At 41.9% G+C, this 18322-nt stretch overlaps 1 protein-coding gene across 1 annotated transcript in view; it reads left to right on the forward strand.

Annotated features, from left to right (window-relative positions):
• Positions 1–4629: 4629 nt before the first annotated feature.
• The window catches only part of MINPP1 (multiple inositol-polyphosphate phosphatase 1), a 169527-nt gene continuing 155834 nt past the window's right edge, over positions 4630–18322 (forward strand). Inside the window, exon 1 of the mRNA XM_069239886.1 lies at positions 4630–5365. Within this exon, the coding sequence (XP_069095987.1) occupies positions 4747–5365 (619 nt within the window). The 5' untranslated portion in view covers positions 4630–4746. The remainder of the gene's footprint in view (positions 5366–18322) is intronic.

Below are 18322 nucleotides of genomic sequence, written 5' to 3' on the forward strand. Positions count from 1 at the left end.
CATTGGACTTATTCCTTGTCTGATGCATCATGTGTGTCATCATGTGGTCAGACAATATGCAGTTCTAGGCTGAATTCATGTTCGTTTTCCTCCTCATTGACTGAACACTCTTTTTGTATGAACTAAATGTACCTGCTGATGTGTTTCATTATTGTAGGCCAAAGTGCCTGTGGCATACCACTGGCATTTGTTTGTGTTAAACCACCAGATGCAGAAGCACTGGCTTGTAATGACCCTGTGATCATAAACTGTTGTACTGAGTCTTGCATTATATGCTGTTGGATTCCTTTTGTGAGGTAGGTAATATGGCTCCAGATGATGACATCAACCAATTACGTTTGCCTATTATACAGGACAGTGTCTGATATATCTCTTTCTTACATGGTCTTGAGGTCTTTATCTGTAAATCTGATCATTTACCCTGTATGACTCAATCATGTATGATTTGCTATGTTTCAGACATATTGACAGCCTATGAGCTGAACAATGTAATAACATGTCTTCTTTGACAAGACACTTGTATATATGTGTTTGTGTGGAACGGTTGTAATTCTGAGCTGGCCACTGTGTACATGCAACATATCCCTGCTTCCACAAGTAGCTTGTTTTTTCATTGTATGGTTCACATGTTCTTACATATCTACATTGTTAATGTGAAATTTAAGACAGCAGACAATGAGTTTGTGACTGGTGAATTTATTGCAGTGCTAAGGGTGAAAACAAACTTGTGACAAAAAGTACCATAAATAAAAGGTGAAGGGGTCAGTCATGGTGAATGAAATCATAGGAGTAGATGCCACATCATCGAAGTCTGAAGTCCAGAGTACTCCTCCCATCAGAAATGGAATGGGTTTCACAATCAGTCCACAAAGTGAATGAGTGATACACAAAGGAGGACATTGAGGATGAAGTTTCCTGCCTGCAATGGTGCGTGTCTTGCCATACACCCCTCCTGGATTTCTACATGGATGTTCCCGCTTGCGAGGGGGGGGTCAACTGCTATAGAGGCAGGGGTGTCTGAAGGTGGTTGGTCCTCTGGCAGGACCTCCCTTCCTGTGTCTGCCACAGATAGACTTGGGCTTGATGTAGTTGGCCCATAGGAAGGGGTAGATGTTGGGGGAAAGGCCCTGCTCTGGGTTGAATAGATGTCCCTAATCACCTGTGTTAGGGTGCCAAATTACGAGTTATGGGCCTCCATATGTTGGTTCATGTCCCTCGCAGCTGCTGCCTGATTTCCTGGAGTTCGGTGAACACCAGGCCCATCACGCCTCGAGACTCATGATAGACCCCCAAGACTTGGCTGATGGTTTCCTGGTCTTCAGTGGCCCCAGAGGCCTCAGTCTGCCCTTGTGCCCTCTCCAAATGGATCCTGGATCCTCAGTGTCCGGATTGTTGATTTGCACCTTAGGATCCAATAGTGGGGGCCATAAGAGGTTAGCAACTGTACTATGTAAACAGGTGGTGGGGGCACGCTATCTGTGATGTTGAAGCAACTGGGGTGAGAGGTTTTGTTGTGGCTACAGTGAGACTCACTGTTGCCGTCTGACCATGCTGCCCAGATGGGCCAGGACCACCATCCACATCCACATGTCCAGGAGTGTCGTCATCGCTGAGGGCTTCATCCAGAGGTGGGCTGGGAGTCTGGTTGGTGGACAATGTTTGGCCAGGTACCGTGCCAGCTTGACCTGTTGAGAAATAGAGTACGCTGTTTTTGGTTAAAGTGTGGAATCTATATCCAAAGGCATTGTGTCACTATAAGCAGAGAACTTAGACACTCTTAAGTGGTAGGTTTGTTGACTGACCACGATATTGAAGTTGTTGATATGACGTGTAAGGCTTGCAGAAACTATTAGACTCAATTAGATGTGTTGATCAGTTGCACTTTAGATGAGAGAATGAACATGACATCTTAGAAACAGTTAAGCCAACATAGTGGAGAGGAGCTGTGTATTTGACCATTTCAATGGCTAGTTGTGTGAGATACAGGTGAACACACAACCTTGTTACATTTGTAGCTGTAGCCATCAAATGAGCAGTGCTGAGTCAATGTGTTAACTGCCACTACAAATCTGATGAAGCAGCTTAATGACTTAGAAATACTTGATGCAGAAACTTGGTAAGGTGTCATTTGTGTCCTCGGTAGTTTCATTTTGGGATACCAGGTCTTTGAGTTGAGCATAATATGTAGATTGCTCACTCTCATGTGAGTGAACATCCTTTGAGAGATGACACATAGGTGTATTTGGACAAGTGCAGGAAGGCCTGTTGGTTTGAGGTATGGAAATATGGCCTTGTTGTAGTTGGGTCATGTCACTTGCTGGCTCCCCACAATACACAAATACTAAACTCCTAGGGGAGAGTACATTATTTGAGAGATGGCACACATGTGTATTTGACAATTGCAAGAAGGCCTGTTGGTTTTATGTACAGAAACAGGGCCTCCTGTAGTCATGTCACTCTCTGTACTTCCCAACACTTGACAAATGTGTAGTCTTACATATATGTTGCCACACTGCAGTTAGGTTGGCCCATATATTTACATGTTGACACTTATCCTGGGTCCTGGGATGATCTTTTGATATTAAAACACTTACAGGCCCCATTTCAACATATGACATGTAATGTGGATTAATACATGTGATGTTATGTACGACAATGCACATTGACAAGCTTACATCTCTGCAACTTTGGATTTTGCATGTTGGGAAAGTAGATGAACAAAACTGTGGCAAAAGGTGAAATGCGATGTGAGCATACCGGACATTGATGATTTGTGACAGTTTTTGTGTTGTAACTTACCAGACTCCACTCTCCCAGTTATTCCTGTCAAGCCCGCAGGATGGCCAAGGCCTTCTCGTCCCAGGGAAAGAGTTGTAATGGGGCACTGGGAAGACCATTACCAGTCTTCAGGGACTCCATGTGTTGCCTGGAGGCCAAGGAACGCACCTTTCCCCTCATGTCCTTCCACCTCTTCCTAATGACCTCCTGTGTGCGCAGGGTGGTGCCTACAGCATTCACTCTCTTGACTATCCTTTGTCACATTTCCATTTTCTACAGAGAGGAGCATGCTGGACTTGTGCTCCAAACAATTGTGGCTCTACTCTTATGATTTCATCCACCATGACTCCCAACTCATCTTCAGAAATACAGGGATTTTTGGGACGTGACATGGATGTAAATTAAAGTGGGTACCTCAACCACTGCCTCACATTCTATGTACCCAACAGACATCTCCGTTCCTCCCAGCAGTCCCCTAGTTCCGGAAAAGCACAGCAGGAGGAAGATCCGTTTCCTACCTGGCAGCCCAGACATGGAACGCGCTATCCCTCAAGCTCAGGCAGACCGCATCACTGATGAAGTTCAGGGAAGACCTCAAGACCTGGCTCTTCGAATGAGCAGCATGCCAACAATCAGTGCCTTGAAACGCTATGGATGATCAGCTGCGCTTTACAAATCCATAATTGATTGATTGATATTAGCAAGAATGACTAAACCTTTTTCTGCACGGCCAGGAAATAGGGACTTGCAGACCTTCACTTAGGCTAAGCAAAATAAATTTGAATTAAATGGCACATTAATTTATATCAAGCAATAGACACATAACATTCAGAATTACAAATTCGTCATTAATAATGTCAGTGTTTGTGTTACAGTAGCTTTAAAATGAAATGACTATTAATACATTGCTTTAACTTTAGTATAGAACTGCATTCTCCACTTTTGTAAAATTTAAAACATTTATCTTCAGAAATCTGTTATAGTTTTAGTGTAAACTATTAACATCATAAAGAATCACATGGAATTGAATTAGTTGGTTATACATGAAGGATTAGGGCTATACCATATCAATCAAAATGACTACCCCACAATGAATGCACATTAATATAGGCTGCACCACTTTACAATTAATCTAGTAATTTTCCAAGTAACGAAATGCAAAGATTGACATGCATAGATGATTAATGTGACATCCAAAGCAACAATAATATTTCTGCTACAAATCTAGCTCTAAGAGCCAAGCCAGACCCTTGCGTCGGTGGTTAATTTGCTGTCTCTCGCCCATCTCTAGCCGAGACTACGTACAAGAATCGGCACAACTTCAGTTCAGAGGACCTCCTCAAAACGTGGCAGCACCTCCCTTGCTGCTAACGTGCACAGCGAAAACGAAAGGGAAAGCCATCGCTGCTTTAAAGAGCACCAAAGGAAGCTATGCCCGATTAACATCAAAACGAAACGCGTGAATGGGAAGAAAAACACTATTCGGCTAGAACATACGCCATCTTGAAACGACATAATCCGACTTTTACTATAAACCCAGCAACGCGCGGACATGAAATGACCAGTTATTCAAATCCAAGTTTACATTCACTAAGGTACTCGCCAGACTATTCCGCTTCACAAGACAAATATATTATATCCCATTTCATTAGAGCTAAGTGTAGTAGTAGAAACTCAGCCTCCTTCATTAAAGGGACAAAACAAGTTCACTTTGAACAGTGTGGGTGGGAACAAATCCTTTGTACTCTGTAATTAGTTGTATTACATTAACGCAGTGTGGGCCAAAGCATGTGGGCGTGGCTTCATAGGTCAATGACGCAAGGGGCGTGGCTTCATAGGTCAATGGCGAGAGGGGCGTGGCTTCCCAGGGCAGTGACGCGGGGGGCGGGGCCTGCACGGAGTTCGGGCGCCTGACTTCGAGTCCTCGGACCGGACTAGTGCTGGGTCCCTTCCCCGGCCGGTGACAGCATGCAGGGCGCCCTGTGCGGATGGGGCCGGCGCGCTCCCCGCCCCGCGCTGCTGCTCCTGCTCTCGGTGGCTCGCTTCTGCTCTCCCGGGGGCTGCGCGGCTTCCACCGAGGCCTCGCTGCAGTCATCCTACTTCGGGACCAAGACCCGCTATGAGGACGTCAACCTGGAGTTGCGGGCCGACCCGCTGTGGACACGGGGCCACGACACCGCTCTGCCCTCCGGTTGTACTCCGCTCCAGATGGTGGGCGTCATCCGCCACGGCACCCGCTACCCCACCCGCAAGCAGATCCAGAAGATGAAGAAGGTGCACCGGCTGGTGGGGGCCGGGGGCGGCTCCCAGTCCGCCCTTGTGCGCGAGCTGCGGGACTGGCCCATGTGGTACGAGGAATGGATGGACGGGCAGCTGGTGAGGAAGGGAGAGCGGGATATGGAGCACCTGGCCGCCAGGCTTTCGGCATCATTCCCCTCCCTCCTCACCAAGGACCGATTCCGGCACCGCCAGATGCAGTTCATCACCAGCTCCAAGCACCGGTGTGTGGACAGCGCCAAGGCCTTTATCCGGGGCTTGGCACACAGGTTTCAGGGCCACCAAGAGGCCTCGGAGATAGAGCTGCAAGGTACACTGATCACGCGACGTGTCCTGCTGTAAATATTTTCCTGCAACTGCTCTATTCCCCCCCCCCCCCCCACTCCCCCCCCCTTAAAGTAAATCGAAATCATTCCTGGATCGGCTTTTCTCTAAAAAATATGCTCGCGCTAAGCACTCGCACTGGCAGCTGACGTGTCCCCATTCTCTCACTGAATATCTCTGTTTGTGCCCCTCGGCCCTCCCTTTCACGGCACACGTTCCTTAGTTTCTCCAGACACAGATTAGTTGTTACCAAACGGATGAAAGTTATTAAAAAACAGATTTTGCTGGAGTAAACTTGCTTATAGATCGTGAAAGAGGTTTCATGAGTGCACGCTTGTAGTGGAGATAAAGGTATTTATCGCACCCAAAGAAAATCCGGCGTCCTGGGGTTTGCAGTGCATCAGGTATGATAACAGCTCCTATTACATTTTCCACAAATAGAGACGCTTTAAGGCGTCGTTTGGAAAGCGGACAGTTGCCAGAGCCCCCACTTTCCAAGGCCCCCTTTCTAACGCAACTTAGTACATAAGACCTTAACTGTATCTCAGCCACTCCATGATTACACCTCCCTCCCCATCAATATCGCACCACCCTGATTTTCTTTCTAGTCTTTCTCTAGATTACGTCTGTTGCTCTTATTTTTTTCTCTTTCACGCTACGTTGCTTACACCTCCTTACCTTTCGCTCTACGTCTATCCCCCTGTCTGTCTTGCCTCGCTATTACCTCTCCAGTCTCAACCTGGAGACTAATCCACCCCTTGCATAGTGTCATTTGGAAGAGATCTTGATTGGCAGGTGCATTCAGTGTGCTTCCTCCGTGGTGCTCACTAATGCAGAGGTTTATACATGGCACAATTAGTAAAATTCACTGTAAGTAAGGGTGCTGTCGCCAGATAGTACTTGGAGAGGGAAAGCTTACTTTCAGGAGCATATGTAATAAACACATGTTTTAGCACTTTAAGCTACTGGGTTTCTCAAAGGCTAAGGTATAAGTCAATATTATTGGTAATCACGAAGGCCTGAATTTGCTGAAATCGGTGCTTTAAAGTTAATATGAACTGGGCCGGAGCAAAATAGGGCTTGCATGAGGCCACAGAAATCCTCTAGATGTCCCTGCAAATAGTGTGAACACATGCAGGCTTTAGTGCATACTGTACCAAACACTACACATCCGGATAGTTTTAATAGGTTTGTGCTACGGAATTTTAAGAGTGGTGTAAACTTTACCGCACGTATTAATTACTGGGTGTATTAAACTGCGTTCAGCTCATAATTCCGGCAACTACTCAAACAGGTTTGGGCACGGGTGTTTTTTTGTATCAATTGTAATCAGGGCGCTAGTGTGCTGGAATAAAAGTGCACAGGAAATACCATGTAAGGTGTGTAAATGAGAAGTATTAGCTGAAAAGGGGGATGCCTGTGGATAGGGACGATCCAAGTTTTGAAGTTTTCTCAATACTTTATCTTCTGAAAACTTGGTCTTAGAGTTGAGATTGTGGATGGTTGTCAATAAAAGGGAAGTGCCCTGCGCATCTGAAAGTGGAGTTGTCTCTCTGATTTTCTGTGGCCGTTCTGATCCCGGAGTGAGACGCAGGCTAGGATTGGGGTTTAGGTCAAACGACGGAGAGCTGGAGTACAGCACAGGGCGTCATAATGGACAGAATTGTGTTTGTGTGAATTTTGACTTTAGTTAGAATTGGGCAGTCTAGGGAAGACCTTCCCGCTCTCACAAACCGAGCATTTGCAACCTTGCCCAATGTAACTGTTTACGAGAAAGCCAGCCGAGCTAGAAAGAAACGAGTATGCGCCAGAGATGCTTATTCAATGTTTTAAAGAGTTCTCTTCACGTGGTGCTCCCGTCGTTCAAGAGAAGTGCATTTTCAAATGGCACCCGAAACCTGTTTAGATTTTGGAAGAGGTCTAGTCCTCTGTATTAAGGACGAGCAACATCGAGTATTGTTAGTGTGTTGTTGTGGGTTTGTGTTTTTTTTTTTTTTTTTTTTTTTTTGAATAATTGCCTGCAACAGTTAAATTTGTAAGTTAAAAAAAAATAAATATATATATATATGTAATAATGTAGTCTTCTCTAGTGATAAGTAGCAAATACAGTAGTGTGAAGACGGCGTCATCACTGAAAAGCCTTCACGAAGAAATAGGAATTTACAAAATAATGTTGTTATAGTTACGTTACTATTTTTTTTTTTTTTTTTTTAGAAACACATTTCTTAAAATTGGAGTATTTTCTCCAAAATGTTTTTCTCAATCCATCATTTATATCATTCTTTGTATTGTTAACCATCTGAAGGTACTCCAAAGTATATATTGCTAAAGTTCTTGTAGGATCATGAATATTCCTTTGGTTTTGATTTACCAATACGTGGTTCACCCTGCCCTGGTTTAGCATTGGCTTTCTCAAAACAAATATGATTTTTATACCAGCAAATTTTGTTTGTACTTTTGCTCCCCAACCGTCTCCATCGCTAACATTGCCCCTCTTCTCCTATTCATTTGTGCCACAGACTGTTAGCACCTTTCTCTTTCCCCCTACTTTTCTTTTGTGTACTCGTCGTGTCGTCTCTTTCCTGTTCAAATTCTGTGGCCACCTTCTTGTATTTAGGTGTTGGTATTTGTACAGCGCAAACTCTGCTCAAGAGCAACAACGCGCTGAACATGGGTCGTGGCACATGGTAAGATAAAGTTATTGGGGAGGAAGGTAACAGGTAACCTTTGGTTAGGGGCAGTATTTATTGAAATGGTTTGTCTAAAGCTTTTTTCCCGAATAGTAGGAGATATGCTGCTGATCTATTGTCAAGTTGTTGTTCAAGATCATGGGAGCAAAAACAGAGAATGTTAGGCTTTTGTTCCTTCTTGCAATGTTTTGCCTACAGTATGATTATATCCAGGTCCCTGGTCTGTCAGCTGAAACTTGTCAGTTTTAAGTTTGAGAGCTCAGTTTAAATCTGCGGTTGTTTTGAGCTGTTGGCAGACTGGAGGAATTCAATCTTTGTGGGGTTTAGCTTAAGGAATTTATTTAACATCGATTTGACTCTCTCTGATGTGGGGTGAGGATTTTGTTATGTTTAGTTGGGTATCATCTTTTTATTGATGATGCTACTGACTGCAAGATTCGATCTAAGATTTACCATGTAGAGGTTAAAGATGGTGCCTCTGCTATCCTGTGCGCTTACTTGCATGAGCTGGTGCAGGTTGATGAGATAGGATGTGAACCATTGAAAGATCTGTTAAAGTCCCATACTTATTTTCAGGGTGTGGATTGGAGCTGAATAGTAGACTGTGCTGAAGGCTGCAGAGCGATCGAAAAGGAGACATGGGTCATTCCAGTCAGTGAGGAGGCGAGCATCATCAATTACTTGAAACGGGGCAGTCTAGTGTTGTAGCATGGCATGAAGCTTGATTGATAGTTATGTGAAACGTTATTCTTGCCAGTGTACTCTCTTAGCTGGGTGGTAACTGCTTTCTTGATGGTTTTCCCTATGAATGGAAGATGCATAATAGGGAATAAGGTGGTGAAGTAGGCTAGATACACTGGATTTTTATTTTATTTTTATCAGGAGAGAGATATTCTAAGAACACTTGAGAATTTTCCTTGGCTTACATTTTCATAATGTAGAGGAGGAGTGTAGGGGGCCATTTGTTGGAGTGATTTGATGATGAAAGAGGGAATAGTGTAGTCTACATAGGAAGTGACCTTGAGAGAGTCCAGCAGCACTTTGCAACCTGAGTTTCCTAGTTTAGTTTTTTCCATTTATAATTGTGAGCTTGTTTCTGGTCAGACCTCACATGATGCCTCGGCGCAAATATGGGATATCTGCTCCCTAGTCCTATCATCTTTTCAGAGGTACGTAAAGGGAGAGGCGCCCCTTCATGCAATAAAATGCAAATTAAGTTCACCACAACATTAGTCAGACAATGATGCATTAGTGATTGAACAGGTTTCTAAAATTGTACCCACTTAACATTGCATTTAGGGCTGTTTAATCAAGGTGTGAGTTCATTCTTTCCCAGCTCATGCAAAATAAATGCACTTAAAAGGAGTCAGAGCCATGTCACCGATGGCTAGCTCACAAGGGCCCCCTGCCTTCAGAATTTCTACAGGTTCAAACCACACTAAAATCCGAAATTACAACTTGCAACTTTGTTGAATAAAAGGGTCAAACAGGTCAGCCTTTCATAAAACTTGGCGATTATATTTGAAGATTTATTGTAGGGGTTAGCAGTCCTCGAAAAATCATAAAAATGTCACTAGACCTGCAGGTGCAGTAGCTTGAATAATCTACTCAACCTAACTGTAATGTACTTGACCCAGAGACGGGTCTCAAATTGGGTGATCCTAGGCAAATAGTGTATTTTACAGTAGCCTTTTTCTTCATTTTCACATGAGTGCATCTTCAAATATGAGTTCAGCATTTCTGCTGTGAAATAAATCCTTTTTTGTTTGATTAAATACAGTAAACGTTTGCTCCATGTATAATAAATCTAGCCCACATATGGGGTACACATGATCCATGCATGACTTGCCTCTTAGTTTACTAATAGCTTTGCCATCAGGGCATGAGTGCTTCTCAGTTTGTTTAAACACTCACTTTTAATAATTATATTACTAAAGGATGGTGAGGTAGCGTACTGTCATTTACAGACAGTACATTTCCAAGAAATATCCAAAAACCTTCCTACTAACTTGCAGCTTTATTGAAAAACTATATAGTGTATTAACAATAATCTGTGAAAATTGAGTTTCAGAAAACATTTATCATTTGCACATCACCAAGTAAAGGGTTCTGACTTTTTATCATCCTATTAAAATATTTATTTTCATCACACAGAAGTACAAAAATGGTCTTTCACATCTACTGAAATATATTTTGAAATGTTGGTAAAGTTGACTTAGTTATATAAATGTTGTGTGTTGGGAAAAACCTGATACAAAAAGCCTTTCATTTCACATAGGTCAGATAGTTCACCTTACAAAATACTGGGACTCTGCAGTCAGAAGGAACAGTATTTGCATTGCAAGAACACAAACAGACTTTTGACATTAGTCTATAAACACACAGCAAATGTGACAAGAATAAGATTTTAAGACATCTTAATTGAATTTTGGAGCCCTGATTAGAGATGACACTGCAAACTCATATCCAATTCACTAAATTACCAACATATATTAAAAAGGTAGAATTGCCTATCCATTATTATTCTTGAGCGACCCCTAAACACAGTACACGGTAGTGGCTTCACCCGCGATTACAGTGTGTACAATGAACATATGCTTTTTAATAACACTGAAAGGCAAATTAAATAAAATTGCCATTGGTTTCAAACTCAGTAAACATTTACAGAAATGCTGTGTGTGTTCATCCCATTTCGTAATGTTGATTATTAAGGAGCAATCAAAATTAGTTGTTCTTTTTTAACTTTTTTTTTTTTTTTTTTTTTTTTTTTTTACACAATGGTCTGTATGTTCTTTTTTTTTTTTTTTTTTTTTTTAAGTAGGGTAAGAGCTTATTCCTAAACCACTCTTTAAAATGAGTCATCATTTCGGTCGTACGCATTTTGGGACCTGAGTTAAGTAAACGCACCCTTACTCCAGATTAATTGTATTGATTTGTGATTGCATTTAAATAAAAAATGGAATGTGTGGTTGTTTTTCTTTTTTTGCTTTTGAGAACTAAATTCACGAAGTTGTGAAACCTCTTTGACGTTATTTTCTTACTAGAGATTTGTTCAATAAATTATCCTCTTGTGTGCTTCCTAGGAAATGTCAGCTAAAACTATTTTGTCTTGGGTAGGACAGACAGCAGTAGGCCACGTGCAGAGAGGTAAGCTCGTTCTCACCACCAAAACTAGTTTAGAAGGCACTTGATGCACCAGACCAAGACGCCATAGTAATCACTTGACTGGAAGAAAACAGCTTATATGTCAGCTGGTGTTTTTTTTTTTTTTAGCTGTTCTGAAATATTTAATATATATTGTGAATGATTTCGTCAATCCAGGTTATGCATTTATATTCATTATACTTAATCTGACTCTTAGAATAGAACCCCCCCCTTTTCTCTGGAGCCATTGTTTATGGCCTTCTCCAGGCATGAAATTGACTCTTGTAAGACAGGGCAGCTGAAAATGTTAACTTATGATAAAAAAAAACATCCTCAAAGCAACAATTTGTTCCCTTTTTACTGTGAAAAATGATTGTCAGTTAAGGCTAGTATCTTGTAAACTGGCTTCGCCCAAGGTCTTGACCAGGCGGTTGTGGTTAATGGTCTTGTGCACAGCAGGCAGATCTAAAAGAATCTGTATTGGGACGCTTCCCCATCAACCAGCCTGCCAAGACCTTCCACTGCTGGCAGGACTATTACCACAGAGCTGCGACTTTATTGAAATGTGTCTAGAAAGTGTCAAAATATTCAGTTTCCTCGGCAAATAGCCCTATCTCTCTGAGAGAGGACAGGACACAAGCTGTTAAATATAGACAACAACCATTTATTATTTTACCTGTAGGGCTGAAACCTGGGATATAGAGTACGTAGCCACAATCATTGTCCTTATATGCTAGGCAGTAAGGAGCACCCTTCAACAATTTCTATCATTGTAAATAGATCAAAAGTCCCACCCACAGAATGGACTCTAAACAAGTATTAAAGTGAGTCCCGTTAATCAGCTTAGGGTCATTTTATGTATTGTCCATTATTTTGAACGCAAATGGCACAGCCCACAAATACTGATACCGAATAATTAAGTATTTACCAAGTAAATGAAACCAAGTGAGCTAACCCTGTCAGACAAACTCTAGTTTTCGGTTAACTTCATATAGAGAGGGGCAATGGATACCTTTAGTACCTTATGTGAGCACTTCATCAAGGGTGTTTTTTTTCCAGCCACCTCTGGCGAATTTCCAGTTGTCCCAATTCCAATTTTTACTTCGTTCTAAATCATTGTAATGTGTATATAAATAACTAATGCAGACACACCCGAAACACCTATTGTCATACCACATGTGTTTTCTCACTTTGACCTCTCACTATGTGTTATTCTTGAAATGTATGTTGGATATCAAAATCTATCTGTGTGGTTGTAACCTGTGGATTAACCAACTTCTTTGTGATTATAGAGTCTTTAAACACATGTAATGGTTGACCCCTTAACCCCCCCACCCTTATAAGTTTAGCCTATGTGTGTAAACTGCGCTTTCTCACCTAACAGAATATTAAACTATGAAAGGCCCAAACTGAGATACAAATTTCAGGAAAAGGATCAACCTGTTAGACTAGGCATATTTCCATGACTATGCCAGTTCAGGCACTGGTGCTGTTGTTCATCCTGTGTCAATGCTTTAGATTTGCCGTGTTATTACCAAGTATGTCCCTCTTTAGATCCTCACGTCCACCTGCATGTTTAAATAGTAATAGTTGAGAAAATCGCACGCAGTTAAAAATTGTCTCATGAAGAGAGAGATGGCTTTTTTTTTTTTTCAGTCAACCCGGGGGAGCCTTTAGGGCCCAATTGTGTTAATATAATGCTCGTACTACGCAGGTAAATATATGTTCTTTCAGTTTGTACCTTGTTAATTTTATTTTTATTTTGTTTTCCGTGAAATAATGTCTTTTCGTATTTTTTTAAAGTACTTTTGATTGCATCACTTCGAATTTGAAGAGTGTTTTTATTGAAATTAAACGTAGAGTTATTGAGTAAAGCTCCTAGGTTAAAATGACTTGAGGTCAGGACTGTTTCTCCCACGGTGGGCCTAGTTGCAGAAAACTGTGGCAGTTTATTAAACTGTTAAACGTGTTATTTTGTAAACCTATGCTTTCTAAAATTTCCTAAAACCATTAGTTTATGCCGTATCCGTGGCTCTGTGTAGTAATTGATGCACATCATCTGAGATGTCACCATTTTAGTGCGTTTATCAAGTTTTATGAAAAATTGATTTGCATAATTGCAGTGCCATGTCACTCTGTGGTCTGCCTCTACACCAGCTGTATTGTTTATAGAAAATACTGAGGTGAGTGTTCAACCATTTGTTTTTGGTGCAAGAGTTCAGCCTGTTAGATGACCTTTGCAGAAAAGGCAGTTGTTACTTGCAGATTTTTGGAACTCTAGTGGAAGTCCTCTGGGTCTGTATAGCATGTGGTGGCAACTGTTATCACCACGGCTAGTCTGTAATTTCGGACATAAAGTGCACTGCTTCCAGCATCCACAGCAATGACAAGGGGGAAAAGGGCATGAAAGTAGTAAAAGGATGAGTTATTATATAAGGGCATTGGAATCATCGTAGTATTCTACCCTGTGTAAAGGTATTTCACAGAGGTCCTATTCTCTTTGAGGTAGTTGGCTAGTGTGACCGTGCCCTAATAAGTGAAATAGGCTCCTAGACTGGGGTTCGTGTGCATTCATGGCCTACACACAACATTTCGGACTCCTGGGTGAACCTCAGGTGCATTTGACGGTCTTTTCGTAGAGGTAGGTGAAATGCTGTGCTCTGAAACAAACCATCCTCCTCTCCATTTACAAACCTGAAGAGATTTCCCTGTGGGGGCCTTTGGTGAATTTCAGGCTTAGTGCAGTAGTAAAGGTGTGGCTTCCGTGTTACAGGCCTGAAGGAGACAGAACAATTTATGGCCTGAAGTAACATAGCAGAAAGGAGCTGCTAATAAGTAAGGAATATGTTTCTGTCGTGTTTCAGTGATTCCATATAATTTTGTTTCCATTTTTGTCATCCGGGAAACCAAGATGGAAAATGGTTATGTTGTGCAGTATCACCCTGGCTTTAGTTTACAATTTGCTTCAAACTGGCATAAAAGGATACCCGTGTGGCTCTGCATTGCCATGAGGCAAACATTGTCACATAAAGCCTCCAGACGGGCACTCCCTTTGTCTATCCACGAGTCGGATAACCTTTGCCAGGATAATGATGCAGTTTTGTTTGTCTGGCTTATAATGCTCATTTGCTTGACAGCAGCAGTTTTATTGTAACCTTTTGTACAATAATCTGTCCGGAACTGTGGTGTAAGGTTCAGAGCCATGCTGGTCAGAAGCCCGTTCAGCCCATTTTGCGTCTAGTGTTGTCAATGTGCTGCTCCCAGATTAGATTGTGAACCACAGAGGCTCTAGAACAAAACCTGATATACTTGAATAATGGGCAATATCTGCTTGTTTCTTAATGATTTTCAGAGTTTTGTCTTCTGCCTTAAGAATTTCTTAGTGGCGTTGTTTAAGTGAGAATAGGTGAATGCTTTATATTTTTCCTTGGTGACATTTTAGCACTGAGTATGTATGCACTATTGTAGTTATTAGTCAGTGGAACAGGCTATTGTGATTAATGTACCATGATTAATGATCTTGATTACAGTTATTTCTGGGTCTTGCTGAGGTGCATTATGTTATGGCTGCATCTCATCATTGGGCATCAGTGACTGTCCAGTAGCTCTCTGGCTGTTTTTGAGTGGGGAATGATTTACTGGTTGTCCTCTCTAACTGATAACCACTTGTTTTTGAAACAGATTCTACACACACACTTGAACTCTGTGGTATCATTACAGTGACAGGGGGATCAAACTGCGATTTTTTTTACAGGGCTTAGATGAGGAGAAACTAGAGGCACTGTGATCTGTGGTGCACCTGCAGAATGGGTGATGGTTGGAAGATCTAGAAGTCGAATAGGAATGTGGGGAGTTAAAGTTGGTATGTGTGATAGGTGCACTGTCTGTCACAGGGGAATCGTGTGAAGGACCTCTTAGGTGTTCGAAGAACCCTGCTTGCTGCCCTTGAGCATAAGGATGATATGGGGAGACAGAGAAGGAAGAAATACGACAGACTGCAAGAACCCTCATGTCTTAGAGAGGCACTGACTGTCCCACTGAGAGAGATTGAATATTGTTTGGCTCACCAACCCAGTGTGGAGGTCACGGGAGAGTACCAGAGTAACTCTGGCTTATTCCTGCTTGCCTGCACACACAATAACGTGACTAACCTATGCATTAAAGGGAAGAGTTCGAAGTGATGGATAGCGAGTTAGAACTGCCCAAACGAGAAGAATGAGAGAGGAATAGAAACTGCGAAAGCTTGCGCTCAGGCAGCCGGGAAGACGGAGTTCAAGCTGGAAAAGTGAGAAATCACATGGGCTAAGAGATTGCGAAAGGGTACATAGAACGTAGGGTTGTACTCTCTGAGATTAGTTGAAAACTCTTTCCCTCTAAATCTTTTCTTGCTAAGATGTGATGGGCTTCTAAGAGGCAATTACTTGATTCCCATTCGCCCTGCCTGTCTTCTACCTGCTATTGTAGTGTTAGTTGCTCCACAGGCTTCAATTGTTTAAATAGAGATCATCTTAATATCAAAGTCTTTGCAGTCCTCCAGGGTCCTGGATTTTCATGCTGCTTGGCAAGCTGTTTTAAGTTTTATCTCCCACATGGAAGTTAATTGTTCCACAGCAGGACCTTCTGAACAAGCCTCAAGCTGGTAACCCCTTGGCTTCAGTGGTGCCCCCCAAGTGCAGACTACCTGAGAGGATCCCAAGTGAGTGCCTGGTTGATAACAGTAAAGAGTCACAAGGTACAGCCATGTTAACTCTTATGGGTGCTAGAAAGGAGACGCACCAAGATTTGAAGTCCGTGCAGAGACTATGGGCCATATGTACGAACACTTTTTCCTATAGACACAGAATTGGGGGAAAAGCCTTTGCTACGTCTGGCCCTTTTGCTCTTGGGGCAAGAAATATGATGTGCAGCGTGTTTGACACCACTGCTTTTCACATTTCTGTTGGCAGACTTGCAGATGTGGCCTTTTTTGCTGGTGAGAGTAGACAGTGTGTTAAGGTTCTCCACTCCTTTTAAGGTTTCAAGTGCCTGCCCTGGGAACAGCATTCTCCACTATGGTCTCCGCATTATTAGAGCATTTGGTATTGCTGATGATGCCCCCGCAAGACTGAGTTACGTTATTGTCGGCAGGTTTCTTCAGCTGCCAAAAATGTGACTTCTTAGAATGTTACATGTTCTATTTTAGTTTGTATGATGATGTAAAGCAACAACATTATGCTTCTTGTATGACGAAATTATTTGCACTTTACAATGAAATCATATACTGTTTTTATGTTAAATTGTTATGGTTTGAAATGGCTGAAATAATTAAAAACTACTTACTTCTGTTATCTGAGAACAGCAATACATTTTCGTTTAGCTCACTCAAACCTGTGACTTGAGAATCCCTAATATTGCTAAAAAGTGGCATCTAACAATGAACTAAAATAGTTGGTCGTTATTAAGACATTAACATCCGTGACAGTGTGAACAAAATGTCACCAAAACATGATAAACCAGATATTGGATTAATAGATATGCATTGCTTCGATTGAGGAATGCATGTACTATGGCTAATTACATCGATTTGACACAGGTAAAAATAAATCCAAGCACACTTACAAGGTGGTCTTTATCTGTTTTATAGACCTGTCAACTGTATGGAAATGGCTGAACAAATACGAAACACAGTTGAATCCTCTGGCTGCAGTCCATTCCATAGTTCTTTAGCTGGCCTTGGCTTTCCATTTCTGCTCTAGGACCGACCGCCTAAGATACTCTTTGTCCTGCCCAATTTGCTCAGCCAAATTGCTGTACTTCTTATTGCCAGGGCGAGGTTCAGACTGATTTGACCAGAATACAATTTTAGCCTACCAGAGCTCCTCGTGACCTCAACAATAGGTCTGAAGCTTTTGCTACAAATTGTCTACTCCTTTTCATCTGCTCTGGGCATCTGGTTGGCAAACAACTGTTTGATTCAGGTGCATTGGGAAAGTCGACTAATGGGAATATAGTTAGGCAGGGCATTAAACATTCCTATCCATTGTTTGACCAGACAGCAAAGTGAATTAGTTAAACATGCATATAATGCAGTATTCTGCTTATATTCTGACTGGCATAAAGCAGTGGTTCCTAACCTTGTGGGTTCTGTGAACTCCCTTCTGAATCACTCCTGGAAGCTGAGGCCCTCAGCTAAAGCAATTGCTATGATTTGAAACACTGAAAGAAGTATACATCAAATAGTTAAATAAATAATGAAATATTTTCTTTAATTGACAACCAAAAGTATACAAAAATTGAAATTTTAATTTGTTTATATTTCTGAATGGCAAATCGATATGGTGGGCTCTAACAGTTGCGGACTGCCTGAGTAGGATTTGTAATCCTCCAGAAGCTCATAGACCTGAGGTTAAAAACTGGTGACCTACTGCAAGAGGTCTCCAGTTAGTTGCTTTCATAAAAAAACAGGAGATGAATTGTATTTGAAACAATTCTGACTCATGCCGCTATAATGAGCGGAATGAACAGTGACTCTAAACATCTCCATGTCTGAGCTGCAGAGATTGTAAAGGAAACTGTAAGTGCATGAACAAGGGAAAACAGGAATACAGATGCCCATGGAGGATGAGTATGAGTAGACAAAGTGTAGCAAAGGCTGCAGACCGTTCTGTACTGCAGACATGTATTTATTTGGCATGAGAAAATGTGTGTCGGGGGGGGGGGTTTAGGGGGAGAGGGATCATACCGAAAACCTTCTTTGAAATCCTTCTGAAAAATTGATGGAGTTGTCAATGCTTTCAAGGGCTGGGGAGAGTGCTGCAGTGTTACTTTACTAAATTTGGATTGCTAACCAGTAATAGTTTTGAAGTGTAGCAGTTTGCTGATCTAGTGACATCTTTTTTTAACAGTGATGGGGATTTTCTGCCATATACTCGATCCCTATATCTATGAGGATGGATTCAGTTGGTAAATATATCATGTAATAATGCATATAACCAAACTTGTGACTATCAAATGACAAATAGTTTTGATTTAAGCCCCACAACCTTCAATTGCCCTCCCCTCATTGAGCTAGGCGGGAACTTAAGAATTGGAAGGACCATGTTGGGCGCATAAGGGGTGATATTAAAATA

The sequence above is a fragment of the Pleurodeles waltl genome, chromosome 6 (assembly GCF_031143425.1).
Source record: "Pleurodeles waltl isolate 20211129_DDA chromosome 6, aPleWal1.hap1.20221129, whole genome shotgun sequence".
Lineage (NCBI taxonomy): Eukaryota > Metazoa > Chordata > Amphibia > Caudata > Salamandridae > Pleurodeles > Pleurodeles waltl.